This window comes from Trypanosoma brucei, assembly GCF_000002445.2.
Source record: "Trypanosoma brucei brucei TREU927 chromosome 11 chr11_scaffold01 genomic scaffold, whole genome shotgun sequence".
In the NCBI taxonomy this organism is placed as follows: domain Eukaryota; phylum Euglenozoa; class Kinetoplastea; order Trypanosomatida; family Trypanosomatidae; genus Trypanosoma; species Trypanosoma brucei.
In genome coordinates, this window is record NT_165288.1 from 1884107 (window position 1) to 1911074 (window position 26968).

Consider the following 26968-nt stretch of genomic DNA (forward strand, 5'->3'; position numbering starts at 1 on the left):
ATCCCTGCTCCCACCAAATTATTTCTCCACCAGCCGATAGTTTCACTCACCGCACTCAAGCCGTTATGATGGACACCCGTTACAATCAGAACCGGCAACCACACACCCGCACGTATCGTAAGTTGACGACATATTCGCCCTAGCCCCTGCACACCAGCAACATGTGTGTTTTGCATTCAGTGAGTGTGCGTGATGAAAAGGAAGTATGGTCACACCACTCCTTCCCCTTGTAGCATGCCGGGACTTACGAGCAGAGAGTTCCCGCCACCGTCACTGAAGGCAAGAAAGGCAAAAAAAACAACAACGACCGAACACCAACTCGCAGCAGCTGCTTGTGGCATTGCTACATCCTTTTCGCTCCTTCTGTACGCGGAGGGAGTGGAGAGAGACAAAAGACCATATTATATAGAATATCGCCCACCGCTTCATCAGTTTTCGAAATCCGCGTCGCCGGACGCGGATACATTCATGCTTTTCGTCAGGCAAGATGCATCACTTGCAAATGGAGACTGTGTACTTGAGTAGCAGTGCGAGCTGTTGTTGATGCTTTTATTATTATTGGTACTACGATCAACAACACTGCAATGTTGTGATGGGCCGGTGCCTGCTTTCGGTTGAGGAACAACAGCCATCAGAAGCTTAGCCAGTGAGCGGGCACCCTGGCGCGTCTCCGCCTTCTTTGTGGAGGCTACTCCAACAGCTGTTTTTCCACTTCGGCTAGGACTGCCATTAAGTTTGGCATGCGCTACAGCATCTCGCGTAGCTCCTGCCCTCTCATTGAATATGCCAGATGTATGCTCATGCGAGGAAAGAGATGGCACGGTGCCGTGCTCACCCACACCTCTTGTGCCATCAAAGGTTCCTGCAAAATTGTTCCGCCCCGGCGGCGGAGATAAGACACAATCGAGGGTGCGTTGCATCTTCTGCAGCCTTTCCAAAAGTGCTGCGTTCTCATCAGCTAGTTTCCCGTTTGTGTGCTCCAGAGCTTGAACACGTCGATGAAGTTCGCCATTCGCCTTCTCGTATGACTCACATGTCATCTGGCAGCAACGGAGCTCTGACTGCAAGTGCCTCAACACATATTCCATTGGGTCCTCTTCGTAACACTCTGCGACAGATTGAGTGGGGTCCGAGTGGATAGGCTGCGGTGAGGTGCGGCCATCGCTAGTGTCCTGTGAAACATCAACACTGGTGTAAGCAGTTCTGCATCCCAAGTTATTAACTTCCTCAAGTGCACTCTGCGTGTGCATAGTATATGCCAACACCTCCTTACTGCATTCCCATCCTTCTTCCTTATGGCTGGAAACGCGTTTTTCCCTATTCCCCTCCTCTGATACTTCGGTTTCTGCTGTGGAGGAAGATGAGCTTTTGAAAGCCGTAGCATCATGGGCGTCTGTGGAATGCCCTGGGAGATGTGTTGCATCCCTCAGAGGTGGCGTATCCGAGTGAGATGTAGAAACCAATACTGCCGCCGTTGACGGAAAGTCGATGGTCGCTATACTCGGTGGCAAAACCGCTTGAACAGCCAAGAAGTGGCGGCGGCTGCTTGCAACGGGGTTTCCTGCTAAGGCCAACGTCTTCAGTGAGCGAAGCCCCCTAAGAGAAACGAGGCCCTCTGCCGATCGAACGACATTATGCCGAGCCTGTACCTCCCTCAAATTAGTACATTTTTCCACGCCCGTAAAGGAGCTTAGCATATTAGCGGACACATCCAGAGTAAGCAACGTAGGTGGTAACCCCAGGAGGCTGGTCACGTGATTGTTTGTGACGACGAGCACCTCTAGCCGTGGGAGCTGCGCCACTCCGTCGAGATCGCGAAGCGCGTTAAATGATGCGTCCAGTTGTCGCAGTGTTGTCGGCACTGGCCGCAACGACATTAGGTTGTTGTGCGAAACATCCAACACCGTTAGGGCTGTAAGTGAGTGGAGACTACCAAGGGACGGAATGTTGTTGTGGGATAGGTCCAGTTGTTCAATAGAGCAAAGAATTTCTTTCTCATCCTCGGAACAGAATGCCGATGAATCGAACTTATTTATATTCCGGTGAGAGAGGTCGATCTTCATGCGGGGTACGTCTCTGGTCTTCCTTTCTTCTATGGCGTTATCAGTGCGGCGTTTTCCCGCTTACACTCAAGTGTTTCGGAATTAGAGTTTTGGGGGTCAAATTTATTCGATACCACCCTTGCTCCCTTATTGGAAGAACAGCTCCTTATGTTGAGGGACTCTTCAACCTCTTTAGTCGGCTCGTCTCTAGAGTTAACCACGGGCGCTCTGATAATGGAAACGAGAAAAGACATGGGGGAAGCATGGGCTACAGTGAGGGCCTACCACATATTTATTCAAACTTTAGTCAAGTGGACGATACGAGTGTACCGTAGAGAAAGAGAATGGACCACTGGAGGGAAAACGGTCCTACGCCACTCCGAATTTATACTGTTTACTCGGCACGTATATGCAAACGACAGTGACGGCACTGTGCAGGTACCAATTACAGTGCGCATCCACATCCACATCTACACACAAGCACAAACACAAACGCACACGACACTACACCCTAGTCGTCTTCGTCTCCATCCTCCTCCTCATCGCCCAAAACAGTGTCATCGCAGCTGTTATATTGCTTTTTGGTCGCGTCGAAATCAGAACCAGGCAATTCCACAAGGTGAACCATTGCCATGCTCCTCACGTTACCCGTGGTGGCGGGAAGCACAACATTGAAGTAGCGCGGGAAACTCTGTACAAGGTAAAATAATCCACCATATCTCTTCCGCACCGCTTCTTGGGCTCCGCGAGGAAGATGCAGGATTATGTTTGAGCATGCCTTCGGGCCACGCTGTTGCAGGTATTCTGCTATAAGACGCACCAAGTCTTCTTCGGAGAAGTCCTGGCGGATGACACCCCGAGGAAGCGGTTGCCCTGGGCGGCTCACGCACCACTGCCCCGCAATCTGGTATTCAAAGTGCTGGAAATATTGTGGATAGTTATTGAAGAAGCTCCAAAACCTCCGCGGCAGGTAATTTAGTAGTTCCTCGGGGACACTCTTCTTTAAAAACGTTTTGAGTGGAACGTGACCCTTCTTGGGCAGGTAGCGGTGGAGCTCACGCGCTAGGTTGTCGGGGTCATGAAAGGGATTAGCTGGGTCATTTCGAAATGCGATACGACGCCTCAGGGAACGAATCTTCTTTTTATTCCTTTCCTGTATAGCGATTTCGAGCTGCTCCTCCAGTGACAAATGCTCCTTGTCGAGGCGGTCTTTGAAGCGCCGCCGCATCACCACATCACCGTTCGCGCTAAGAGAAAACACAGCGGCGTGGAAACTAAAGAACTTCATGAGTGAACCATAGTAGAGCTCTACCTCTTCCCTGACAGAAGCAGGTATAGACTTCTCAATGTGGCTGATATCTACCTGTCCTTCCTGCGGCACAAGACGTAGAATATAGTTGCAGCTTTTGGGAGTTGGCGTTGTTTCGCACTCAAGGGAATCGTACCCTGGTGGGCGTAACAGCACCGAACCGCCATCGCGATCGACGGCAAATGCAAACACATGTTGCATCTGCGCAAAATAAATGATGGCAGCTGGCCCCTTGAAGGGTAGTAAAGACACCACTTCATACCCAGTGCGCTCGAGGAGGATGCGGAGTGGCATCCACCGCCCCGTAACCCCACCGAAGGCGGTAATGAACGGCTGCAGAAACTTTGGATCTGGTTTGTATGCGGCAAACCGCTCCTCCGCCACTTCACATCCATCAAGTGGGAACTTAGCGTACCCTCCGTAAAGCCTGATATACTTGCGCCCATGTACAGACACCACCTCGGAGGCACGGTGCTTGAAGTACATCTCAATGTGCTCTTCCGTGTAGCCTGGCATTTGCCCAAGCACGTCGTCCAGTGGAACAAAGAATGGAGGAATATGAGTGACGAAGCTGCTTAAGGCAAGAACCGCCCCACTTCCCGTTGCCTTCGGGACAGGCAGTGTAGACGTCGTCACATTGAAGTCCGGGGGTGGTGGTGGGTACTTCCTTAGGCCAACGTCATAATAAAAGTCCACAGGCTGGATTTCGTTCACCCCCTCCACCACCAACCGGCCTGCTGGTTGCACGAAATAACCTCCTTCGATATCTGGAGGGGGAACCTTGCTGCTGTTGCTTTTTACCTCTTCCTCTTTCCTTTCTGGCGTTTCAGTTTCCTGTGGCGGAGTGCCTTTGTAAAACCGGAGACCACTTCTATCCAGGCAAATACCAAGTCCTTTTGCCTTTGATAGTGCGGCTGCCAGTGTCTTGTGGGGACGCACGTGCTGACGACGGCTCTCGAGAGACAAGTCGTTGTACAGAGACCCGACGGACATCCACGTCCCGTCTGGTATGCGGTCCAAAATCTCTTGTAACTCACACACGAGTGCGGGATGAACTGTGTCAATCGTGGAGGAGTTGTCAGTATTGCTGCACCACCGCCTTTCCACCGGGGTACGGAAGGGCGGCACCGCAAGACCAGCTCTGAGGCATCTGATGGACTGTGCAAAGAAGTGGCACAGCATTTCAACCGAGATGTGCTTTTTCGTGTGTGTGATAAAGTGAGTCAAGGGCTCAGTGGTGTAACTTATCGTCAGTTCCGGGAGTGCGATCGTGATCTATGTATTTTAGCAGCCGCAACTCATGTGGTAGTTTGCAACGCTTACCCTTGTGCTCAAAAACGCGAACTCACTTCCTCGAAGAGTTGGAGGACCCCTACTCACGTTCCCACAACACTGATCCGCCGCTGCTAACCAGGGGTAAACTAAATAGTTCGTGGTGAGGAAAACAAAGTATCCCTCGCCCCTTTCACCCCTCATGTTGTTGCAAACGATAGAAAACAGATGAACAAAAGCGGTAAGTGGAAGCAAGAAAAGATGGGTGCAGGGAAGGGACATGGTAAGCTACGCTTCTTTTCTGTAGTGGGACAAGGTGAGTCCAAACCGATAACCCGAGATATTTTTCGCCGCGTTAAACACTCACAGGTATATGTATTATGCTTTCTTAGGCCTCTTGCAACTCTAACAAAGTGTTGCGGGGTCGACATTTTTCCACTTCCGCCACGGCCCGTTGGCAAACGTGTTAACGATAAAGGAGCTAACCTCCAAAACAAAGAGAGAATGCCTCACCCCACAAAGGGTGTCATTAACTCGCTCAACTTTCCACCTGACCGTTAGGTCCACACCGGAAACTCCGGCAGGGCACATCAGCACGCTCCCGGTGCGGAGGATGACGGTGGGAAGAATTAAGGAATCTTTCGTCTTCCCTGCACCTAGCTGGCCATGCATGTTATCACCGAACCCAACTACCGTAGTATTGTCCAGTTGAATGAGAAAATGCTCCCGCCCCACAATATTATGAACACAGTTCACAGGTTCGGCATCCGATGGTAATGGTAGTGGCACCCATGTTTTTGAAAATGAGTCTTCCTCACCCAAACCAATCAAACCACTACCCATAACTTCGATCTCCGTTAGCAGTTGCGGAGCTTTATGGTAGCGGAACATTATCTCGTTCCCTGCGTGAAGGGTGACGGCTTCAGCCTCCTCACGTGGAACTGATGAGGCGTCATCCTCCACCTCGTTGCAGTAGTAGCAACCCCAATGAAAGGTCCGAACGTGGTCTGTGTCACAACTGCCATCTCCCGGTGCGGACTTGCACCTCACGGTTACGGCGGAATGCAGATGCATTGCTTGGAGATCAACCACCTCGAGGGAGCCTGTGCCCGCTTGGGTGCTCAAACATTCAAGTAAGACCGGAAGTCCAACAGGTTGGAACCTCTCTGACGAAAACGCAGCCCGCCTCTGCTTCTTTGGTTTCCACTGCCTTTCCTTATCATCAATACAAGCAGATGCTTCTGTTTCCATAGGATCCACCCCCTGGGTTTTGCGCGCCGCATTTTGCAAAGCAGATTGCATCGTCTTGGCTTTTGCCTGCAAAATGGACCACATATCACCATCATAGCCAAGCTCACCAAAATCCCCCTTTCCAGCGGCCAGAACAAGCAAGGGGTGGCTACGATGCTGTGCAACACTATCATCAGCTTCGCCAGTTGCCAGCGTTGCGTCGCGCAGGGCCAGCAGCGTGTGGTGAGTGCCACAGCTAACGTGAGTTAGCTGACCCCTTTTTAATAAATCATAAGCACCAGCAGCATCCTCACGACCGCCGCATTGGTCAGCGGTGTTGCTGGCATCACCATTCACCTGAAGGGCAGATAACACGAGGGTAAAAGAAAAAAGGCCATCATCACATGGCAAACCCAGCTGGCCATCCTCATTTTTGCCGCAGGCATACAAACCATCTTCCGTCCATGCAAAAGTGTGATATGCGCCACAAACGATATCCTTTGTATTCTTTCCATCGAAGAAGGGGATGCGTGTGGGGACTGACACGCACGCCGGCGAGCCGCGGCCCATGCCAAGCTGTCCATTCTCGTTGAGACCCCAGCCGTACACTCCCTCAGTCGTGATGACAAAATTGTGATAACCACCGACACGTACCGTTCGGATGTTTCCCAATGGTCGACCATCGCTGTCAGCACTTCCCAGGAAAAAAGGAATTAGAACGACCTTGTACTGCGTATCGCTGATGCCAATGCCCAACCTTCCGTCGTTACCGCATCCGCAGACGGCAATGACAGTACTGGTTGCTGCTTCGGTGGGTTCCGGTGTATTTTCTGTGACACAAGAAACGCGTTCTTCCATTCTTTTATATATGTGTTGATTTGTTAATGCAGAGGCCTGAGGTAAACTAGTGTGTGTGTGCAGTGGGGGAAGTAGATGATGAACAGTATATCGTGATGCGAATGAATATAACAATACTGATTGCGATTGTGCAAACTCTACCGTTCATCCGCATAATGAACTGTTACCCAGAGGTACGAGCACAGAATTTACGTTTATTCGCGATATGCATACCGACATGCATTTTCTTGTTACCTTTTTTTAAAAAAAATAAGATAGGCGCGTGCGCGTGCATGACATCCGGATGCAGGTTGCACAAGGACATATCCCTCGACGTCCCGCTTCGAGAGGACCCTTCTGCACTGGTGGTGCCTCGTATCCTTCATCACGCGTACCAGTTAATTAACGTGAGCTTCATTTGGTCACTATTTGATTATTCAGCCGGCCTCCAACTATACTGCGACTTTTATACTCCTCCGCCGTGAGAGCTATGAACCCCTATATTCCCCCCTCATATTCGTCCAATCACTGATGCTTCATACAGTTTATTCCGTCCATGCTGATACAACACCATCTTCGGTTGAGGTGAATATCCATGGAAGCGTTGGATGCCAGGCGACGGAGTAGACAGCCCTGCGATGCTTCAGAATCTTTACCGGAACCAGAAGTGCGTTCTTATTGTAATCATCGTATACCATGCCGTGGAACACATGCACCTGCCCATCTGCCGCACCCGATGCAAACAACGGATAGGCATTTGTATTCGTGTGGAAAGCCACTGCGTTGACGACGCCCTTGTGCGATCGCATGCGCTTGTAAGGCTTGTCCGAGAAGTCGCAATCATACCATTGCGTGTGGCTCGTCGTATCGCCAACTAAGAAGTTATCACCTTCAGTGTGGATAGAAAGGCACGTAGTGATGCCTCCCGGCGCCTTGTATCTGCGTTGCAATTTGTGCGCGAGAAGATTGTACATTCGCACAGAGTTTGTTGTCGAAAGGAAGAAGAGCGGCTCACGTGGATGGAACTTGCAGTCTGTAACCACCTCAGAGAACTTGCGAAATGGGCAGAAAACCTTTCGTTTAGATAATTGTAGCATCACAGTTTGACGGTACTTGACGTGGTCCTTCGGACACAGGGCACAGAGGTAGTCACCACGGGCGTGGAAGGTAAAGCGCTTCACCTTCGCATGCAGGGCAATCTTCAAAACAATGCCAGCGCGGCGTTCCTTTGCTGAGGCGTCGAAAAATTCGGCACGTTTGTCTCGTTCCTCCACATCGTGCAGGTCTTGTAGGATAGAATGGGCCGTCTCATCCTTGTCAAGTGCTGCCTGAGTGATGCCACCACCCCCAAGAGACACTTCACCACCAACAACTTGTTCAACCTCGGTATTGTTAACCGCGGTGCCAGGGGCCCGAAGGTGTCGTAGTGTATTCTCATTTACCAGTTCGTGTGCAGCAAACCTCGGTACAATAAACACGAGACTGTATTCCACTGCCACTGCCAATATATTTAGTGTCTTTACGGGACAGAACTCTACTTGCTGCACAGGTGCACCCATATCGTATCGCTTCATCAGTCGCCCAGTCATTACCTCATAGACACGCACTAAATGGTCATCGCAGGCAGTTGCCAGATATTGGCCGTTAGGGTTGACTGCAACGCTGCGCACCGTCGCGGTATGGCCTTTATACTGGAAGGACAACCTCTCGGGATATGGCCGAAGATCCCTTGGGTCTGGAAGCTCAGGCAGTAACTTGGAGGGATCCACCACAAGTCGAGTACGTTGCGCTCGCGGAAAGAACGCAAGATCGAGACATCGCTGGTACCGATCTTGTATAGTGTGATTATAAAAGGGCACATGCCGTAGGGCATCAAAGGCGCGCGGAAGGAAGTGCTCTTTCTTGTCAATTGCGCGCAGCCGGGCAAAGCGTTCCTTCGCCCTCTCACTTGGGAGGTACTCAGGCGGCGGCCGGTAACTTTCATATGTACCAGGTGGTGCGGCTTTGGGTTTCGGAACGCGGTTATGATATTTGAAGTGAGTGTGCGTGTCCATAACCACTTTCCCATCATCCCAAAGTATTGTTGTTTCACTTTCTGTTTCATCTTTGGGTTTGTTCTCCTTCTCTTTGTCTTCCTTCATCATGCGACGTACCATCTTGGCAATAGTTTTCATATCACGATCGGACGGAAGGAACTTCCTCTTCGACGGTCCGGCGCTTCGAGCCAGTGGGTGGTTGAGTGGATCAAATTCAACCGTGTCGACCGCAACGTCCTCGTACATGTTGTAGTTCGGATTGGGCGTACGATTCCGTTGGAGGTTAAATATCATTTGTAGGTCTGCGTTGCTCAGTACCTTTTTCTCATCGTGCAGGGCGTCGTAAATGGTGCGCATAGCGTTCGGGTCATCTGTTGCTTCCAACAAACGTTCCAACGCCGACCGTTCACTCTTCATCAACTTGCGACCTTCAACGTCATACCCGTAGTGGGCTTCGTCTTTATACCACTCAAGAGGAATGTCGCCTACACGATTGAGTGTGGCTTCATCTTCGCTACTATCCGACTCATCCAACTTCTGAGTTGCGCCGATGCGAATAACATCACAGTCGGGACCCCCTTGTGGTTCAACCAACTCCTGGGCGTCAGGAAAGAGAAACACTTCATCATCGCTCTCCCTATCGCTCCATATCAACTCATCCCGCAGATCCGTGGCGTTTGTCTGAGAGCTTGTCAACACTTCATCGCCGTTGCCTCCCTCCCCAGGAGACGGTGGCGGCGTGGTGGACAGGTCTGGCTTTTGTTTACCTGAATCATCGACGGCTCTGGGTGATGGTGAGGGCGTCTTGTGTACTCTGCTCGTGACCCGCGACGTGGGCTCACGCTTCTTGACCATCGACACTAGCTGTTGAAGAGTACAAAATGATAGCGGAAGAATTAAAGAACAGTTATTTGGATGGACTCGGGAAGGGATTCACGCGCTCATTTACACACAACGTTCGCAACATGAAAGGAATGATAACTTTAGATGTGTGATCAAGAACGACTTTCCGCATGTCATTCGCAAGCAAACAGTTAATAAGCGGCTTTAATTTCAAGACTTCTTCTATCTTCCAATATAAAAAGGCGCATACTAATGCACACACATAGACGTTGTTTAAAGCAATCAGACATTTACGCAGATCCAGTTTTCTATAATAAGTTGTACACCTGCTTCCATCGCACAAGTGGGGAAAAAGAAAGGGTAGTCTAAGAAACGTACTTTCATGATCCGCGTGAAGTTGAACTCGATTGTCCACGGGTTCGCATGCCCTCCTGGGGGCACTCCTGCATCCTAATCTTGAGTTGCTCGGACTCGGAAAGGAATCGTCGAAAGGGCCCACGAAGGAACGCCATTGCCATTTCGTGCACTTCTTCTGTACAAGACCTGGTTTCACACCTTCCGTTACTATCGTGCCCCCCTTTGCTCGACAGGGCAAGTTGCCGACGAAGCGCATCATTCTCTTCTCTGAGAGAGCGATTGAGGGCCTTTTGAGTTCTCAGTTGCTCTTCCATTCTCGCGAGTCCGGACACGGCACTTCTCACGGCACTTTTTACCTCCGAAACTGAAAGCCCATCCAGTGCTTCCGCTACGCCCCTCCCGGACGCCCTCTCTAAAACCTCACCAACTGCCTCAGACCGTCCGTTAGAAACCAACCACCGTTGACCACCACTACGTTTCGAGTGTGAAGAAGCCGTAATAACGCCAGCAACGCTTGAGGTCATCTCTGCTTGCACGAGGCTGTGTGTCAGTTCATCAATACGGTGCTTCTGCAACGAGATTACCCCGTGGAGTCGTTTTATCTCCTCTTCAGCAATAGCTACCTCCCTTTCACGCATCTCAGCCCGACACCGAAATTCTCGCACTTCCTTTTCTCTATCCAAAAGGCAGCGTTGTAGCCTTCGAGCCCAATCACGTTTAGCGGTCGACTCACTACTGGTGATGCCACTTCCATTGCTAAATGCGCTAACCGTCAACCGCTTGCCGTTACGGTTCTCCTTCGGTGTAAACCTAATTGCATCAACGGATGTGGATCGCGAGGGAGTTGCTCCCGCACCCGGATTTTCCCTTGCGTCGGGCGATGACGATCCATGCCAAAAATCGACACCCTCTGGGGGTGAAGTTGAGCTCGAACCCAGAACGTGAAGTACGTGCGCGTTATGCAGGCGACTCTCTCCACTTGTTGGTGTGCGTGTCTTTTCCCTTACCGGCGGCGAAGTGGTGTCTAATTTCTGTGGTTTCACAGTTCGATACGACTGCTGCCTTTGCCCGCTGCATGGTCGTGACCCCGTAGTGGAGAGGGAAGAGGCGAGCAGTGTTGAAACGGAGGGGTCTTCCGGGAGTTGACGGTTCATTGCAGCGCCGTTAGGCGAAGTGGCAACGGCCATCACTAATGCCTAAACGCGTAGGCGCGAAAAGGCAAGAAAAGTAACTAAGAACTTCAATGTGAACAAAAAATACATATACGTGTATGCAAGAGAGTGAATGGACGTATGTGAGAGCGAGTATGTAGATGGACGTTCCATGCCAAGCAGACAGTGACTCCGCAAGGCGGTATTGGTAATTAAACAGAGCAAGTCACAGGTGTCAAAACTCTTTTTTATCATCAGGCCGCGTGACAAGGCGACAGCGGCAGCACCGTTATCGGCAGAGAGAAAAGACCGAGGACGCAAAGTAAAACGGAGGAAAGGCGTAGGCAGTGAGGGAAATGGGGTACAAAGCACTGGAGAAATGATTCAGTAGAACCAGCAGCACTTACAAAACCAAATGTGACTCCTTCCCCTTGGTGTATTACTTATCGTTTGGGTGAGCTGGAATAAGAAAGAACCCTCTTTGGGTAGTTAAAACTCCCCCTTAGTCAGCAGCCCCCTCCTCCTCTCCCTGTGTGTGTGTGTGTTTGTGGGGGATGAGAAACAACAAACTATCATAACTGTCCAGTAATTACAGGGTACACAACGGCCAAACAAAAAAAAACATCTATCAACGACCCACTTCCTTCCCCACTGCTGCGCTTACTGCTAATGCTATAGTAAGCATATTTCAGACAGGTGTTCTTTACACTTCATCGTGTCGGTTATTTAAGTATAAGAGTATACAGATACAACTACTCACGTGTGTGGAGGGCAAACACGCAAATAAATGTGTGCTTCTTAGTGAAGAAACAACAACAACAAAAACAAAAACAGCAACCTCACCTTCGACTGCGGGAAAGCTTTCTTGGTTCCCACAAGGAGCGCTGCCCAGCCATCCTCCTTTTTAAAAGGAAGAAAAACCTACTTTCTTTTCCTTATTTGTTTCAGTTTGTCGATTTGTATTCCCTTCCCCCCTCCCCCCTTCCCATGACGGTTACATTACATATATTACACATCTTTCTCTGTATTCACCTTCCTTCTCCTTTTTCATCGTTTCCCCTTAACTCCTGCTCTCTCTCTCTCTATATATATATCCCTCTCTTCTCATCCCCTGGCCCGTGCATACTTTTGCATGGCTGGGAGAATTTCCCCTTTCGTAGTCGGTGTCCCTCGCCCAATTCGCCATCCTTACTTCCTCACCCATAGTTATTACCATCTCCGCTATTTCCCTATTCACATAGGTAAGGCACTTTCCCCTGACTACGGACGCTTACAGGTAAGACAAAAAAAACCAAAGTCAAAGTGTGGTGTGCGTATAAACAAAAAAAAATAATAATAATAATTGGGAAACGAGCGGTTAAGCTCCACGAGACGAAATGTAGCAGAAGTGGCACTGTGTAAACGCACAGATACACGTGTAGAAGAGCAACAAAAGCACTATGGCTCCTACTCATCCAAATGGAATGAATCTTCTCTTTCCGCATTCTCTTGTGTGGTCGATATCTCGCATTCCGCCTCCTGATCGAGGCGTTTCTGTAAGCTTCGTAGGGCCTCTATACGATCCGCTGTCGGCGACTCAGGCGGGGAAGTGGTTATTAGTCCTGGTGACGCCTTTCCTACAGGCGAGAGAATCCTTGCAGACACGACGTGTGTTTTCCGCAGTCCAACTCCCAGATCCGCGGTAGCACCCCTACCGTGTCCATCGGATTCCCTTCCTGTTGTCACTGTCACCACCTTCTCGGCAAGTGTGCTGTCAGGCAAGCAAACACGATTCATGAGAGTTGGCCGACGCTCCTTCTGATGCACCACAACGTTTGCAAGCTCCATTGATGGAGGCAGTTGAGGTGGTCGCAGCAGTGGTGCCTGTGGCACCGTAGTCCCCTGGTTTAGTTCGAGTGGCGTTTTTTGTACTTGGGCGCCGGGTGTCGGTGTGGGTGTTGTTGTGCCTGTCACACGACGAGTCTTCCTGTAGCTTGGGGAAGCCTCCTGAGGCCTCTGCCTTTGCCCTAGACGCAAAACACCAGCAGCGCTTTGTACGGACCCTTCTCCAATGGCCTCAGGTGCCCCACCTCGACCGCTACGTTCCGCTGTGGATCCTCCTGACTGGGAAGGCTGCAAGCTGCCGGCCACTGATGTGGTGTCCACCCGCCGCAATCGGTCGTCGGCCCCTGGGACGAGGGGACCCGAGCAGAGAGCACGTGCCTGCGCCAGAATCATGTCATAGAGTGCCTGCCAGTCGCTATTGTCTGAAGGATAAATGCGGCGGAAGTTGCGCAACCGAGAGTCTTCAGCAGCGCGGCGGCCCTCAACTGTTTTCTCCCACTCAGTCATCCCATCCTGAGTGCTGGAACTCCCTGCTCCCGTTGCGTTGCTTGCTTGATTTGCATTCGAGGAGGAGCCATTTGTGGCGACACCATTTGCTGTATCACCGGAATTCTGTCGCTTCTGCGCCGTCGTTGTGTGTGTATTGGCGGTGTTCACCGGTGGTCGCATCATTCGCTGGATAAACTCATCACGCTCTTTCCGCTCGTCGCGCTTCCTGTCCGTCACCTTCACGTCGAGAATATCCCATACCTCACTAATAAGTGCATGTTTCACCTCGTAGTCCAGAGGTGTATCGGTAACGAGCGACGGTGTGTGGTTTACCTCCATTAGCCATGGCTTCATTTTGTTATCCACCAAAATATCAAAACCAAGCACCTCAAAACAGCTATACCCACTATTGTGTCTTGGGAAGCAAGAGTTGTACACATTTGCAATCTGTGGCTGCGCAACCAGGATAGTTTTGCAGATGACGTGCGCCACGCGAGCCCAAAACTGTTCTACGGACTTGCCACAGCTTTCCAGCCATTCGTTGAAAAACTTGAAGTTACGCTTGTTGCCCACATTGCAATTAGCCGGATCATCGTTGAATACATACTCGGGATTATGTTTGTTGACGGCGTAGTTTGTCAGATGCTTACACGTGTTCTTTACATTCGCATCTGTGGGCCGTTCATAAAGTTCTGCGCACTGCCGGACAAGCCCATCATTGAAAAGAAATATCGAGGGCGCTCTGATGGACGTTAGCAGCACGTAAACGCGCAGATCAAACTTCCGTCCTTCAAGAAGCAGTGGACGGGTAATGTACTCCTGCACAATGTAATTATCAAGATCTTCTACGGCGTTGAGAGGATCACGCGTTATCATAATTCCTCGGCCCTGGCAGCCAGAATTCGGTTTCATAATGAAAAACTTCGACAATTTCTTGCTGCGTAGGGCCATCAGAAAACGAGCAAACTGGTGCCTCTCGCTCCTAAGCGACCACGTGCGTGGATAAAAAATGTAATGTGATGGCATTACTTTCCTCATGCGACCAAGTGTGATGCCTAAGTGCCCTTTCCGACACAACAAATACATTGAGGGGAAGTGATTTGTCCGCTGCCAGTTGGCCAGCCGGACAAGCCGCGTCAGCGGTAGCACTGTGTCTGACCACACAATATTGAAATTGTTCCTCTCTAGATCGTCCTCCAACTCCTGAATCTTAAATCCGTTTTCCTGCGCAATGATACGGAGAAGGGGATACTTGCAGAGGGCAAGGTTCACTATTTTGTACTGTGGTCGCGCCCGCCTGGAACCCGGCGTTTTGGTGAGGCTATTCAATGGTGTACTTCTCGTACCGGGGCGCTCGAGGTCAGTGAGTCGGAGCGAAGAAAGGGGCGAAAATGGCCCAAAGGCGCCGATCGCACCTCGTGATACCGTAGAGTTTTTACTACTGTTAGGAGTGGAAACATTTGACTCCAACCTGCTCATGGCGGAACCTGCACTCCTCCGATGAACGGGACTTCTCGACGCACTCGAGTCCCGTTCTCTCGTTGTCTCACATGGCGTTCTTTCACCAACTTTACCTGCAGAACCTGCGGAATGCCATCCACGTCTAATGGGTGAGATGGGTTTCGGCGAAACATTAATCTTCTTGGGTGTCGATATCGACCCGCCTCGCATGTCAATGCCCACCGGCTTCCGAATGGTGCTATGCTGAATGATGACCGTTTTGTCTTGTTTCTCTACAACTTCCTCTTTGACACTCGTTCCACTCATATCAATCAGCTCCCGTATGGTTTTTTTGGTTGATTTAGCGAACGGGGAGCCGAGTGTACCAGCATCTAGCCGCGGCCTCGCCATGCTTCCGCTACAACGCCTTCGCGAAGGATTTACTGAGAGGGGAGCGTCCGCACGCAGTACACCAACTTTCGACCCCCCATCTTCGGAGATGTGCCCGGTGCCGGCCGCGCCCCCCATTGATTCCTCTCGGACATGCAAGGTTGACGACAGCGTCTCCGATATTAGGACTGCGGTGGCAACCTGCTTTCGCGGTCTAGCTATTACTGGCTCCATCATGTTCCTCATCCTTTTCTTTTGGCTTGTTTGTGGAACACAAGCAGAGGATATGCAAGGGGAGAATAACACAAGGGAAACACCGAATGAAGCACTAAAGAAAAGCTCTTAATTTGTAACGAGACAAACCCTCTAGCGGAACAAGTTTAGGCAGCAGAACACATGCGCCATAAGGTAGTCAAAGACACAAAAGACCCAAGGTGAAAGGTACACCCAGCCACATAGGAAAGTTGTAGACGATTCAACATGTAGCTGCATTTGTGTGAGGCTAGTTTGATTAACCACTGCCCCACGCACACCCGTTGAATGTGCTCTGTACATTGGTTTCTCATAGAATTGACGTCTCCTTACTCGGATCGGGTGTGGGCTCTGTCCGACTCACGAGAGTCGCCGGCTCGGGTGTTGGGACGACCAAAACATGTTGCTTTGTCATCCCGAGAAGGGCAAGCTGCAATTCCTCAACTACGGTGGAGGCTATCACAATCACATCTGTCTTGCGCTGCTGTAAGAACTTCACAACTTGAATCGGGACACGCGTTGCTGTGGGTTCAGTTACCTGTTTGGTTGCGTGGAGTTGGCATACCGAAACCTTTGGCCATTCATCCTCCTGATGAGCGTCTTGCTCTTGGGTGACAGCAGGGCCCTCCGTCGCGGTGGTGGGGTTGGCATCGGCAGCACCCTCCGTTGTGCTCGGAACCATGCTCTCTGCCATGGGCTGTGCCTCTTGATTTTGCGGCTGCTCTTCATTTCCCTTCGGTGCTTGCTGCTCCTGTTTTGGAGAGATGAGAGACTCCGCGTTAATACTGCCTTCTTGGCCCTGAAGCAGGCGCTCAAGGGTCTGAGTGTAAAGTTCTATTTCTTCAGGTGGTGTACATCCCTCGGCTATTACCACAGCACAAACCACATCACCGCTACCCTCACGACAACGCCCCAATGCATACTGGACAACGCTACAATCCCGTATGAGCGCGCCCTCCTCACCTGGGCGTGGTAGCAGCACAACAACATGACGTAACGCCGTAGTATTGAGCCTCAACGTGGTGCCGTTACCCTTAATGAACCACAACGGGTACGTTTGACGTATTTTGCTGAGAACTGCCCTACTCACATGTCCAACACTAATATATTTGTTTTCCGTGGTGTTACCAGCCCCGAGAAGAAGTGCACCGGCATTGTGATGCTTCAGGCGGTCTTCTGCGTACTGTGCAATAATGCCAGCACGTCTCCTTTCCACCTCCTCCGCCAACTCGCGTGCGGCCGCTTCTAATTCTTCCGTTGTCTGTTCCGGTGCAGCCTGTTGGTGATGTTCTGCATCTCTTTTCCCTGACATTCCCCCCCTTGTGGAGAGTCGTTGCCGCGAACCAGGGCGAGGTGGATCCGCCCCGTGGGATATTTCCATTGATGCCCTTATCGACCTCGGTGTGTTAAGTGGTGTTTCTTGGAGTGCCATGGTCTCTAGTTTATAGTTGAGAGTATCGCGTGTGGCCTTGCTTCCCATGATGGTTTCCAATGTCTTGTGAATTGCTATAGAAGGCGGAAGTCTCTTCGCAGTTCCTGCCTCTTCTGGGGGTTGTGGTACACTCTCAGGGCTATCAAACTGAAGCGGTGATGGCAAGCCACATCTTTCCCATATGTGCAGCAAAATGAGCTGCTCTCCTTCGTGTTGCCGCATCATGTAACCAGGAACAGAAGCCCAGCTCACTGCCTTGAGGGACGCCGGGCCGCCGTCACACATAACAACAAAAGTCATCTCGTACGTATGCGTAAACCTCCTCCCGCAGAATGCTCTAGTACCCTTCTACTTATCCCTCGCGATGTCCCTCTATTTTTTTTTTTTGCCACGTTGCAACAGCGCTTGTTTCGTTATTTCTCTTCTCGTATATGAGTACAAATATATTTCTCGACTGATTTGTCCTCTCCTCTCCTTTTAATTCAAAACTTAACATACAGGGTGGAGGCAGTGCGTACCGTGCCTGCGATATTGTGCGCTAGAGTGCCCGAGGGGGTGAAGGAAATGAAATGGCAACACGAACCAGCAGTTAGACAAATGACGAATCTCGAAGCGTAAATAGACCCTCAGGTAACAGAGAGATGGAAGAGGGAGAGAGAAATGTGCACACAAAGCGATGCAGAGGCACGTGGTACGGAGAAAATAAAACAAGATGCACAGTTTGCATATGCCCCTCCACGTTGAAGGCAGTGATGACCGACCAACACCTTCTTCCGCCACTCCTACAAGACCTGTTGCGAGACGCCGCTTCTGGGATGCTTTAGTGTTGGTTGCAACACAAGGCAAAGAAAAACATACACGGGGAAAAGAAGAAAGGGATGGTGAGCACTTTCCTCCTTACCTCCATTACTTCCGTCCCTGTACCCTATATGCACTCGCGAGCCCTTCCCCTTTTTCGCACATCTGCCTCTCTTTTTTTTTTTTAATGAATATCTCCTGCACCGTCACCGCTTTTGAGGACGTTAGTAGTTTGAGTTACTTTCCCCTCCCCACACGGAAGCGACGCTGTCGTCCAGAGTTGCTCGCGGCTTCACATCGGATCGATCATAGCCGGTATTCGCGCGGGAGCGGGTCTGTCATTACCCAACCACCCTTGTCGGGCTTCAGTCCCTTCGCAGATTCCTTCTCTAGCCACACTTGACGCATAATCTCGTACAACGCCTTCGTGTCCAGAGAGCAGTACTCAAGTAACTGGATCCGAAGCATGGCCCACGCCTTGTCCCGGACATCAGGACGGGCGGCTTGCACCATCGTGTCCAATTTGTTCTTGCCCTCGTAAATACCGCGGCGCCGCTCGTCTTGCATGACTGTCTGCTGGAGGTCTCTTAATGAGCCTCCACCTTCGTGGTGATACCACAAGCGGTACACACCCATGGCATTTTCGCCCTTCTGCTCGTCCTGCCGCCCACCACCACCACTACCTTCTCCCTCACCTGCATCAACCACGTCACCAGCCGCATCCCCACCAAAAACACCATACTTGAAATCAGGACACAAGCCCGGAAGAACCTTTTTCAGTGAATTAGAGCCATGCGCGTTGGGGTGAACAAACCCTCGTTTAAACAAGTCAAGTGTATCAAGGAAATAGAACTGTTTGATTTCCTCCTTGTACTCATCCACCAACTGCCCCAATTTCTCCAAGCAAGATTTTTCAAAGCTGGCAAAGTGGGCAATGAAGCACCCATCGTAGAAGTTGACGGGTTCGTGTAGTGGATTATTTTTAGTAATATTGGGTCCCCGAGCCTTGGTTGCGCGACGACCTCGCCGCGCGTTGGTGACTGCTGCAAACTCCTCTTCTTCCAGCTGCTTTTTTAGCCTCTCTAACCTCGCTAGTTCTCCAGACGCCGTCATCGCATCCCGTTTTTTCGCCCGCTCCTTCCGCACGATGTGCATTAGTTCCGCAATGCATGCACGCCGCGGGTCTTCATTCGGAGAGTAGCCCTTACCGAAGTGCAAGAAGTCATAGTGCGTTGGCGTTTCGTTGAGAACATCCTCCTGAAACACATCAAGAGAAAACTGGAATGGTAAAGGCTGAAATGCAACGACTTTTTCAAACGGGGGTAACGCGAATTGCGTTGCCTCAAAGTCGATTAAAAAAGCCGGATAGCGGATGCGCGAGAAGAAATCTTCAATTTCCTTGGGGTTGACAAATACTTTACCCGCTGTTATAGCCTTCACGTATCGTAACTGTGGTGCAGTAAGGTTAACAGCACCCTTTTTGTATTGGTACAAAACGTCCTGGACCGTACGGAGGCCCTGTAACCACCATGTAGTCTTTCTCGAAACAGCGGTAGACGGAACGGTAAAAAGGTGATTATCACGCTGTCGAATCGGTTCATCAAACTTGTTAGGTAAGCAAAGACCCTCAGCAAAAAAGGGACATACATCTCCCCGCGAGCAGTGGGCACCAATAAACTCCGAGTAAGTCGGAACGCATGGTATCTGAGTAGCACAGTGTCTACCTCCACCTTTACCTGTTGCCGTCGGCCCCTGCTTTGCCTTGGCAGCTTTGCCTTTCTTGCCTTTGTCCTCCTGGTCGTCCACTAACATCCCACTCTCGCCCTCATCAACAAATGTTGCCTTCAATACAGCGTCGGTATCACTGGCAAAAGCACGCCACTTCTGCGCATTCGCAGGCTCTCGTCCCATTTCGACAAGCCGCAAAGTGCGAGTACTAATCAGTGCTTCCACCAGTTTCTGTTGCTTTGCGAATAATTTCCGCAGCTCCACCTCCCTCTTCTTCGCGGTTCGGTTGGAGGTGCTGCCAGCCCATTGCTGGCGACCGTGACCACGTTCCTGCATGGCTTCCACCTCGGCCTGTAATTTAGTTATGTCCTGCTCATCACTGGATGGAAACTCACCCGTGCCGAATGCGCTGCCCGATCGCTGGCTGTTATTTATGTCCGCGTCAATCATATCCTCGAGGGACAGCCGTTGTACATATTTCACAAGCCGAGTCGGATCGCAGTCCATCAACGTAACGGGTCCGGGAAAGAATTGCCGAATGTGCAGTAACCCACTGCGTTTTAAGTCCAAAGGCACCGCGACCTCTGCAGCAGTTTCCAGTCGATGACCCTTGAGATTCTTTTCAGTGACGGTGTCAAGGTCAATATCCAGGAATCTCTTTCGTATACCTATTGGGATGTGTGGTTGCGTTATCCAGTAGCGAAAGGCAACTGTCGTGAAGTGCAACCTTTGCAGGTACTGTGCAAGTCGTACCGGGTTGCCTGCTGGGTCAAGTGCGGAGGCGGTTTCCAAGATAACCCACTGGTTGTCTTTGGGTCGGAACCGCAGCACCGCTGGTCTCGCCCGCAGTATAATGTCAGCCGCTCCCTTCTTTCCTCCTTGCTGAACCTTTTGTTGCTCCTGTGAGCCCCTACTCTGACCCCCAAATGGCGTCGCGAACGCGGGCCGATGGATTGTTAAAGCGGGAGCTTGGTCACCCAGTTGGGCGTATACAGTCTGGAAGTATTTCAACAGAATTTCCTCCGAGCGGCGAACTGCATCTTCAAAGTTCTGCTCCTGCACTACAACAGCACGACTCCCAAACTGCAGCCGATCCCACCGCCGCGCAAGCTCGTTGAATGCTGCGCCGTCGTCGAGGTGTACCGCATCCGCTATAGAGATATCACTAGTTAGGTCTGTATGGTTTTGCAGCAGGTGAAATTTCTTTGGACATGTAAGGGAAGCGGCAAAGCCCTTGTACGTGAGAATAGCCGGTGACCTCGCCGCCGACGATGTGGCCCGCTGTGTCGTCCCTTCGGATGATTTCTCTTTATTGTCGCTTCCATCCCGCCCCTCCAGGCATTCGTCCAAGTCTGACATCGGCTCTGATGCTTCCCTGTAACTACGCAACACGTGCCGGAGGGGTTCATCCGCGTCGTTCACCTTCTTCACGGCATCCACCACGGATGAAACGAGCGTCGAGTGGGCCTTCTTACGGAACATAACCCACACACGCAAGGTTGTACTTGAGTTATATTTGCGTGTGAATACACACGTATGAGAATTATTGTGTCCAGAGAAGAAAGGGAAGAGCAAGTGTACGAACAAGGCGTTTGAACACGAACAAAGAAAAACGACACCAAATAGAAATACCGTTAAGGAAATGCTTCATAAGGATTCGGGGGAGGGGGAAATATATTACACCGGAAGACCAAACTGCGACAACAGTAACAGTGGTGTACCAGCTGCTACATCACCACTGTTGCCAATGTGAAGATGACGCTGGGCAAAAGCAGCTAGGAGGGAGACATCGAGGGCTCGACGCCACTAACAGATACAGTTCAACCAACGCCCACTTGCGTAGTCCCCGCCAGATGCACAGAATACACGGGCAAGCACTGGGGGTGGGGTGGGGAGAAGAGAAATGAAGCTCCGAAAGATTCTGCTACGGGGAACCTTTTACGCGTGTGCGTAGGCTAGTATTGCCAGTGTGATGCGGGTAGGCACTGGCGAACTGCAGATCGAACATTTAACGGCGGCACCGCTGGATCACTTGCTAGTCGCGCCGGCTGTTGGGAAACCAACGAATATCAACAGAAGCATCACCGCAAAGAAGCTAGCAAAAAGTGACCTCCCTTCCCACGGTGTCACAACGAAAACGACCTAACGACAAATATTATGAGCAATAAGGCAACGCAAAAGGCAAACAGCAGCATGCATTGGGGCAATCTGCAGCGGGAAAGTTCAAAGGCACACCTTGACAGTCTGCCGCTAACACTTGAGTGCTGATTCCACATCAATTGCATCCGGCGCAGAGGGGAAGCTGAGCGTGATCCCTTTCTTTCCTCTCCATAGCGAGAATCACCCATCCTACTACCCCGGTTACCACTGTTGTGGTGTTCGAGGATGGTGCTCGCTTGCGAGGCCATCGACCGCTTCAGTTCTTCCAACCTGAGCTCCATTGCTCGAAGTAACTTTGCTTTTGTTTGCAAGCGCAAGTTCTCCTCTTCAAGGGCCTTTTCACGCTGCGCCAACTCACGAAACTTGCGTTCATCCCCGTCGTTTCCGTCACAAGGGTAACCTATTGGCACAGCACACGTCGACTTGGTTTGTTGCACAGCCTCTTCATATTTACGAGCCCACGCCTCTGCATCGTCGCGGCTCTTTTGCAGTGCCTCCTGCAAGCCCATGACCAGAGCACGATTTTCTTCAGAAAGAAGAAGGGTTTGGAAAGCCTCCTCGCGCATGTTAGCCTCCTCCTCCAAACTCCTCACAAGTCCCTCCTGTCTACCCAACTCGCGCTGCAGGGAGTTTACCTCAGCCGCAAGCTGCTGTGCATATTCCATGCGACTTGCAAGCTCCCTACTAAGTCCTGCTACGCGCTCGGTCAGCTGTTGTTCCATCTGCTCTCTCTCCAGTCTCACATTTGAAATTCTCCGCTGTGCGGCTTCTGCCTCGTGTTGTGCCTGATGAAGAAGGGTCTGAAGAGTGGCAAGCTGTTCCTCCCGCTGATACACTTCATTCATGCATCGTTGCTGTTCCAACTCATGCGCACGCTGCATCTCACGTAACTTGGCTGCATGTCTTTCTTCCAAGTTGCTCATTTCTGATCGCACTGTCTCCAACTGCTGCTGGTGAGCCGCGTCACTAGCTTTCAGCGCGTTTTCAAGCACCTTCTCCTTATTTGCTGCGTCCCCACCGCTCTCCAGCTGAGTTGTGTTTTGAGTCATAAGGGCCGAAAGCTCTCTATATTGTTCAGCTAGGCGCTCAAGGCGGGTCTTCATGACACAAACTTCGTGCTCGGACAGTGCTAATTCTTTTTCCTTGAGCTCCATAGCATCCCTGAGTTTGTGCAGCTCTGCCTCATGTTGTTGCGTCTCCGCATCAGTGCGCATGGTGTGCTCCACCGCGCACGTCTCCCGCACACGGGCGATAGCCTGCTCAAGATCCCGCTCGTGTTGCTCAACCATGCTGCGCTTCTCCTTTCGAAGTTCCATTAGTTGCGTCTGCACATTTTGCAGCTCTTCATCCTTCAGGCTGGTTCGCTCGCGGAACTCCTTCTCTAACTGCACCCGCAGGGCCCCCATTTCGGAGCCATGGTTTGCATTAACTTGCTTTAGTTCGTCTCTTAGCTGCTTGTTCTTTTTTGTCGCCTCACTCAGTTGCTGGGCAACGGATTGCTTCCATAAATTTGTTTTCTCCTGAAGGTCTCGCAGCTGTTCCTCGGCGGAGGGACGACGCGAGCCGTTAGCTTTGTCAGTTGCCTCCTCAGATGTGTCCATTGCACCGTCTCGCCCCTGGAGGTTACGCAAGATCGGAAAACGGAAACAAGGTTAACACCAGATGAGGACTCAAATCAGATAATAGAGAAGAATTAATATATATATATATATATATGCATAGATCTCAGCGTGCAAAGAACACATCGATAAAGCACGAGGGCGCTTCATAATGCGGCAGGGCTGCTTTAGCTGATCCAACAAATCTCATGAGGGGTCAGTGAGACAGGAAGGAGAGCAAGGTACATCCTTGCCTCCCTATGTATGAGGTTATACACAGCTTTCACTTGCACACTTCCAATAGTTCCACCAGCAGGTAAGTTTCGCCCCTTCCCCGGTAGTGATCCGAGAAACAAAAGGGAATAATGTGTGAGAAACACGGGAAATGAAAAAGAAAAAAAAAACAACAGAACATCCTCCCCTTTTCTAGCGACTATGTTCCAAGTGCCTTTTTTGCAACATCATTAAACTTATGGCAAACCCAACGGAGACCCCGGGGCTCCTCTACATGCACCGCAACCTCAAGCGCTGCCAAATCCATGTGTTTGTTGGCCTCAACCAGTTCATTCACCTTTTGTTCCAAGGCGTCAATTCGCTGCAGTAGGCGTCTTTCCTTCGCCTCAGAGGCCTTTGCGCTCGAGGTAATTTCAGCATACAACACAAACGCAAGAATGAAATACACCAGCAACTCAATGAGGAGCTCAGCTCCTGCGGCTACAAGGTGTTCCTCCGACAAGGAAGCGGAGTAACCTTCCCTAAAAGTTTGCCACACCGTTCTCATGGGCCGCGATGAAAAGAAAATTCGACCGCTACGACTCCTTCCACCTCTGCTCGAAGGTGTGGAACCAAGCAATGACCGCACTCGCGGCGCCACCGTGACCGCTCGGTCCTCTTTTGATTTTCCAAATGTCGATGTGGAGCCTTCTCCGGTGGCACTGTCTTGCTTCGACGAGTTGACTGGACTTGGTTTGTGTTTTTCCTCCACATGCCACCTCGCCATGACAGAGGAAATGGCTGCAGACAAGTGTCCAAGTCGAAGGCAGACTGTTCGTGTGATACTCGCCCCGTGTTGGGCTTTTTTCACGGTACGACTAACCATCGGCTTAGACATCTGCCTGATGGCCAGCAGGGCGAAGCGGTAAACTGGTGCTGGCATTTTTTTTTTTTTTGAAGCAAGCCGGCCTCCAGATGATGGGACGATAGATAAACCTCAGATGTACTTGCACCTTCTCTCCTTCTTCTTGACTCCCGATACCTTCTTTATGTTATCGCAACACGCTACCGAGAGTATGTGGGTGCGTATAACTGAGTGTATGCCTCACTCACTGTGTCTCTGCAAGAGTAAATTTGTACAGGGTATAATAAAAATATGATGATTGAAGACAGTTGGAGAAATAATAGAAGGAATTAAATGATGACTTACCGACATGAAGGTGCGGCCGATGCGACCGACGCGGCTGTTACCACCAAATGCGAGGGCACAACAAATTCCTCGTGCATGGAGAGGGCAAGAAACGAAAGGGAAAAAGAACAGAGGGACATGAGTAAATAATAACAAAAATAATAAAAAAGGGGAAGAAACGAAAGAGCCAAAAAAAAAAAAAAAAAGAAACAACCACCGCAGTAAATAAAAATGAAAAAAGAAACGAGAAAAAGCACGTGGAAAGATTTGGTGGGTGTGCAGGTTTGCATGCGTGCACGTCCGTTTGTCTGAGAGGGAGAGGGGGAAAAAAAAAGAAAAAAAAGAAAAGAAGGAAAAACTGTAGAAAAACGAGAGAGACACGAAAAAGGGGCGAGCAAATGTAACATACGGGTGGGATTACGGTACCCGCGATACTGCATTGGATCAATGGGTCGATGACGCGTGCATGTGCCTGTATATGCTTATGTATATATTTATATATATATATATATATGTGTGTGTGCGTGTGGGCGCGTGCCTTTGTGTTCGGAAGTAACATAAGGAGGGTGTGGTAAAAGAAAAAAAAATCGGCTATTCCAATCCACATTCTTACATCGCCGTCTTGTAATAATAACCAACAGCTCCAGAAGAGAAAAGAAAGAAGAATTGAAATGCGCGCGAGTACGTGAAGAGAGGCCACACGTTCAACCACTTGCACAGGGAAGGTGTGAGTCCCATCATGCACTTATTTACCCTTTTCCTCAGTGGGGATATTGGAGAAGTATGCGGGAGCTGCAGTTGTTGTGACGAACTGCGAAATTCTGCCCAACCAAAATTCGCAAAGGCACGTGTGGACAAGAAACAGAAACAGAAAAAGCGTACCTCAATCCCCGATGTAGAAGACATCATTAGGCAAAACAAACAAACAAACAAGCAAACAAACACGTAGAGACACACATTCGTTGAGAAAGAGACGTGTCGCAATGAACAAGAGCGAACAAACAAACAAAAGAAGGACCCTCACAGTAGATAATCTCCTGACACGACACCTGCACACTTTCACCTGTACGCAAGTACAAAAAAGAAAGAAACAGCATTGAAAAAAGAAAAAAAAAGGGAAAGTCAGGATTAAAGCAACGAAACGGCACCGCGCGCCTAATCCACAAAATACCCTTCCATTTGTTCGCGTTGGCAATGTATGTATTCCCCTTTTACCTTTTCTTTCTTTTCTTTTTTCTAAATATTTGCTGTTCCTCCGACTTTCAGAGACCCATTTTTTTTTTTGAAAGCAAATATGACTGTAATCCCACCCTGATATACCTTCTTATTACACTTCACTTCTATTTCCCCTTCCCCCAGAAACACTTTTGGATCGTCCCAATCAATCCCTCTATGTCTCGTTCATTCTCCTTTCTCAGTTTATATATATATATATATATATATAATTTTTAATTCGCTCCTACACATTACTTCCGCATCACGTCCCAGACAAACCATTCCCTTTTCACATCTTTCCATATTCTTCCTTTCCTTGATTCATCACTCAATGCAAATTTGTCACCGTTTAGAGTCCTCAGTCACTAATCATATGTAAAACCAACTAATCGAGAGAGTGCATGCAGGTGCCAGCACACATATGTACACACACACACACACACACATATATATATACTATATGGCCATAATATAGACAGCAGGAACAGTAATGTGGGAACAACCGCAGTAATTACTACAATATTTACCATTATAAGTTGATGGGTGTGTCCCAACTGCAACGAAAGTGAGGTGGGGGTCGGAAAATATAAGGAAGAAAAGAAAAGAAAAAAAAAGTGTCCTGTTTCTTTCCTCGTTACTTAGGCCATTCACTAACTTTTATTTCGGAGGAAGTTTGAGGCGAAAAATGCGCGTTTTGTCCCACTTTAGTCCTTCATTCCTTTTCCCTCCACCTCCCTTACGGAAGTGCGCAACGGCTCAATCAACAGTTCGCAAGTCCACTTTCACATGGTCATCACATAAACCCCGTGGGTTGATGTCGTGCACACCTCTCCCCCTTCACGCATGTCGACATACATTCACGAATATATGCATAAGTGCAAATGTAAGTAAATATACATTTAACTTCCTTTCTCATCTTTTCTTTACTTTCGTTCTGGCAACATTGCCTTCAGTCTTTTCGTAATACTCGTCCATTGGGTTCGCTTATTACGCTTTGTTCCCCGTGCCTCGTCAGTTTTTTTTCCACATATATATATATATATGTATATATTTATATGGTCCTTCCTCTCCACCTTTATTTCCTTTCAAACCTCTCTTTTTTTCATTTACTCCTCCCCTTCATGACCTCAAACCTTCAACCATTTGCTGCAGCTTTGCATTCC

General features: G+C 50.0%; 11 protein-coding genes across 11 annotated transcripts, besides 11 other annotated features; all 11 read right to left on the reverse strand.

Annotated features, from left to right (window-relative positions):
* Positions 1–428: 428 nt before the first annotated feature.
* Positions 429–2063, reverse strand: Tb11.02.4590 (hypothetical protein, conserved; the record flags this gene model as incomplete). Its single annotated transcript, XM_823656.1, has 1 exon — positions 429–2063. One exon carries the CDS (start codon positions 2061–2063, stop codon positions 429–431), a length of 1635 nt encoding a protein of 544 aa, XP_828749.1.
* A 490-nt stretch (positions 2064–2553) lies between these two features.
* Tb11.02.4600 (hypothetical protein, conserved) lies at positions 2554–4533 on the reverse strand (the record flags this gene model as incomplete). Its single annotated transcript, XM_823657.1, has 1 exon — positions 2554–4533. The coding sequence occupies one exon, from the start codon at positions 4531–4533 to the stop codon at positions 2554–2556; it is 1980 nt and encodes a 659-aa protein (XP_828750.1).
* Positions 4534–5028: 495 nt separating this feature from the next.
* Tb11.02.4610 (chromatin binding protein, putative) lies at positions 5029–6711 on the reverse strand (the record flags this gene model as incomplete). Its single annotated transcript, XM_823658.1, has 1 exon — positions 5029–6711. One exon carries the CDS (start codon positions 6709–6711, stop codon positions 5029–5031), a length of 1683 nt encoding a protein of 560 aa, XP_828751.1.
* A 524-nt stretch (positions 6712–7235) lies between these two features.
* On the reverse strand, positions 7236–9581 carry Tb11.02.4620 (hypothetical protein, conserved; the record flags this gene model as incomplete). The annotated part of the gene is made up of 1 exon (XM_823659.1): positions 7236–9581. The coding sequence occupies one exon, from the start codon at positions 9579–9581 to the stop codon at positions 7236–7238; it is 2346 nt and encodes a 781-aa protein (XP_828752.1).
* A 368-nt stretch (positions 9582–9949) lies between these two features.
* On the reverse strand, positions 9950–11113 carry Tb11.02.4630 (hypothetical protein, conserved; the record flags this gene model as incomplete). The annotated part of the gene is made up of 1 exon (XM_823660.1): positions 9950–11113. The coding sequence occupies one exon, from the start codon at positions 11111–11113 to the stop codon at positions 9950–9952; it is 1164 nt and encodes a 387-aa protein (XP_828753.1).
* Positions 11114–11885: 772 nt separating this feature from the next.
* Positions 11886–11915: a microsatellite.
* A 483-nt stretch (positions 11916–12398) lies between these two features.
* Positions 12399–12421: a sequence feature (AT_rich).
* Positions 12422–12523: 102 nt separating this feature from the next.
* On the reverse strand, positions 12524–15466 carry Tb11.02.4640 (tubulin--tyrsoine ligase-like protein; the record flags this gene model as incomplete). Its single annotated transcript, XM_823661.1, has 1 exon — positions 12524–15466. One exon carries the CDS (start codon positions 15464–15466, stop codon positions 12524–12526), a length of 2943 nt encoding a protein of 980 aa, XP_828754.1.
* A 316-nt stretch (positions 15467–15782) lies between these two features.
* Tb11.02.4650 (hypothetical protein, conserved) lies at positions 15783–17204 on the reverse strand (the record flags this gene model as incomplete). Its single annotated transcript, XM_823662.1, has 1 exon — positions 15783–17204. One exon carries the CDS (start codon positions 17202–17204, stop codon positions 15783–15785), a length of 1422 nt encoding a protein of 473 aa, XP_828755.1.
* An 804-nt stretch (positions 17205–18008) lies between these two features.
* Tb11.02.4660 (hypothetical protein, conserved) lies at positions 18009–20912 on the reverse strand (the record flags this gene model as incomplete). Its single annotated transcript, XM_823663.1, has 1 exon — positions 18009–20912. One exon carries the CDS (start codon positions 20910–20912, stop codon positions 18009–18011), a length of 2904 nt encoding a protein of 967 aa, XP_828756.1.
* A 644-nt stretch (positions 20913–21556) lies between these two features.
* On the reverse strand, positions 21557–23191 carry Tb11.02.4670 (hypothetical protein, conserved; the record flags this gene model as incomplete). The annotated part of the gene is made up of 1 exon (XM_823664.1): positions 21557–23191. The coding sequence occupies one exon, from the start codon at positions 23189–23191 to the stop codon at positions 21557–21559; it is 1635 nt and encodes a 544-aa protein (XP_828757.1).
* Positions 23192–23286: 95 nt separating this feature from the next.
* Positions 23287–23311: a microsatellite.
* Positions 23312–23621: 310 nt separating this feature from the next.
* Tb11.02.4680 (hypothetical protein, conserved) lies at positions 23622–24344 on the reverse strand (the record flags this gene model as incomplete). The annotated part of the gene is made up of 1 exon (XM_823665.1): positions 23622–24344. The coding sequence occupies one exon, from the start codon at positions 24342–24344 to the stop codon at positions 23622–23624; it is 723 nt and encodes a 240-aa protein (XP_828758.1).
* A 304-nt stretch (positions 24345–24648) lies between these two features.
* Positions 24649–25197, reverse strand: Tb11.02.4690 (hypothetical protein; the record flags this gene model as incomplete). The annotated part of the gene is made up of 1 exon (XM_823666.1): positions 24649–25197. One exon carries the CDS (start codon positions 25195–25197, stop codon positions 24649–24651), a length of 549 nt encoding a protein of 182 aa, XP_828759.1.
* Positions 24698–24843: a sequence feature (A-rich).
* Positions 24916–24948: a sequence feature (A-rich).
* Positions 25074–25104: a microsatellite.
* A 308-nt stretch (positions 25198–25505) lies between the features above and the next one.
* Positions 25506–25534: a microsatellite.
* Positions 25535–26010: 476 nt separating this feature from the next.
* Positions 26011–26034: a microsatellite.
* Positions 26035–26219: 185 nt separating this feature from the next.
* Positions 26220–26251: a microsatellite.
* A 146-nt stretch (positions 26252–26397) lies between these two features.
* Positions 26398–26420: a microsatellite.
* A 412-nt stretch (positions 26421–26832) lies between these two features.
* Positions 26833–26862: a microsatellite.
* The last annotated feature ends 106 nt before the right edge of the window (positions 26863–26968 follow it).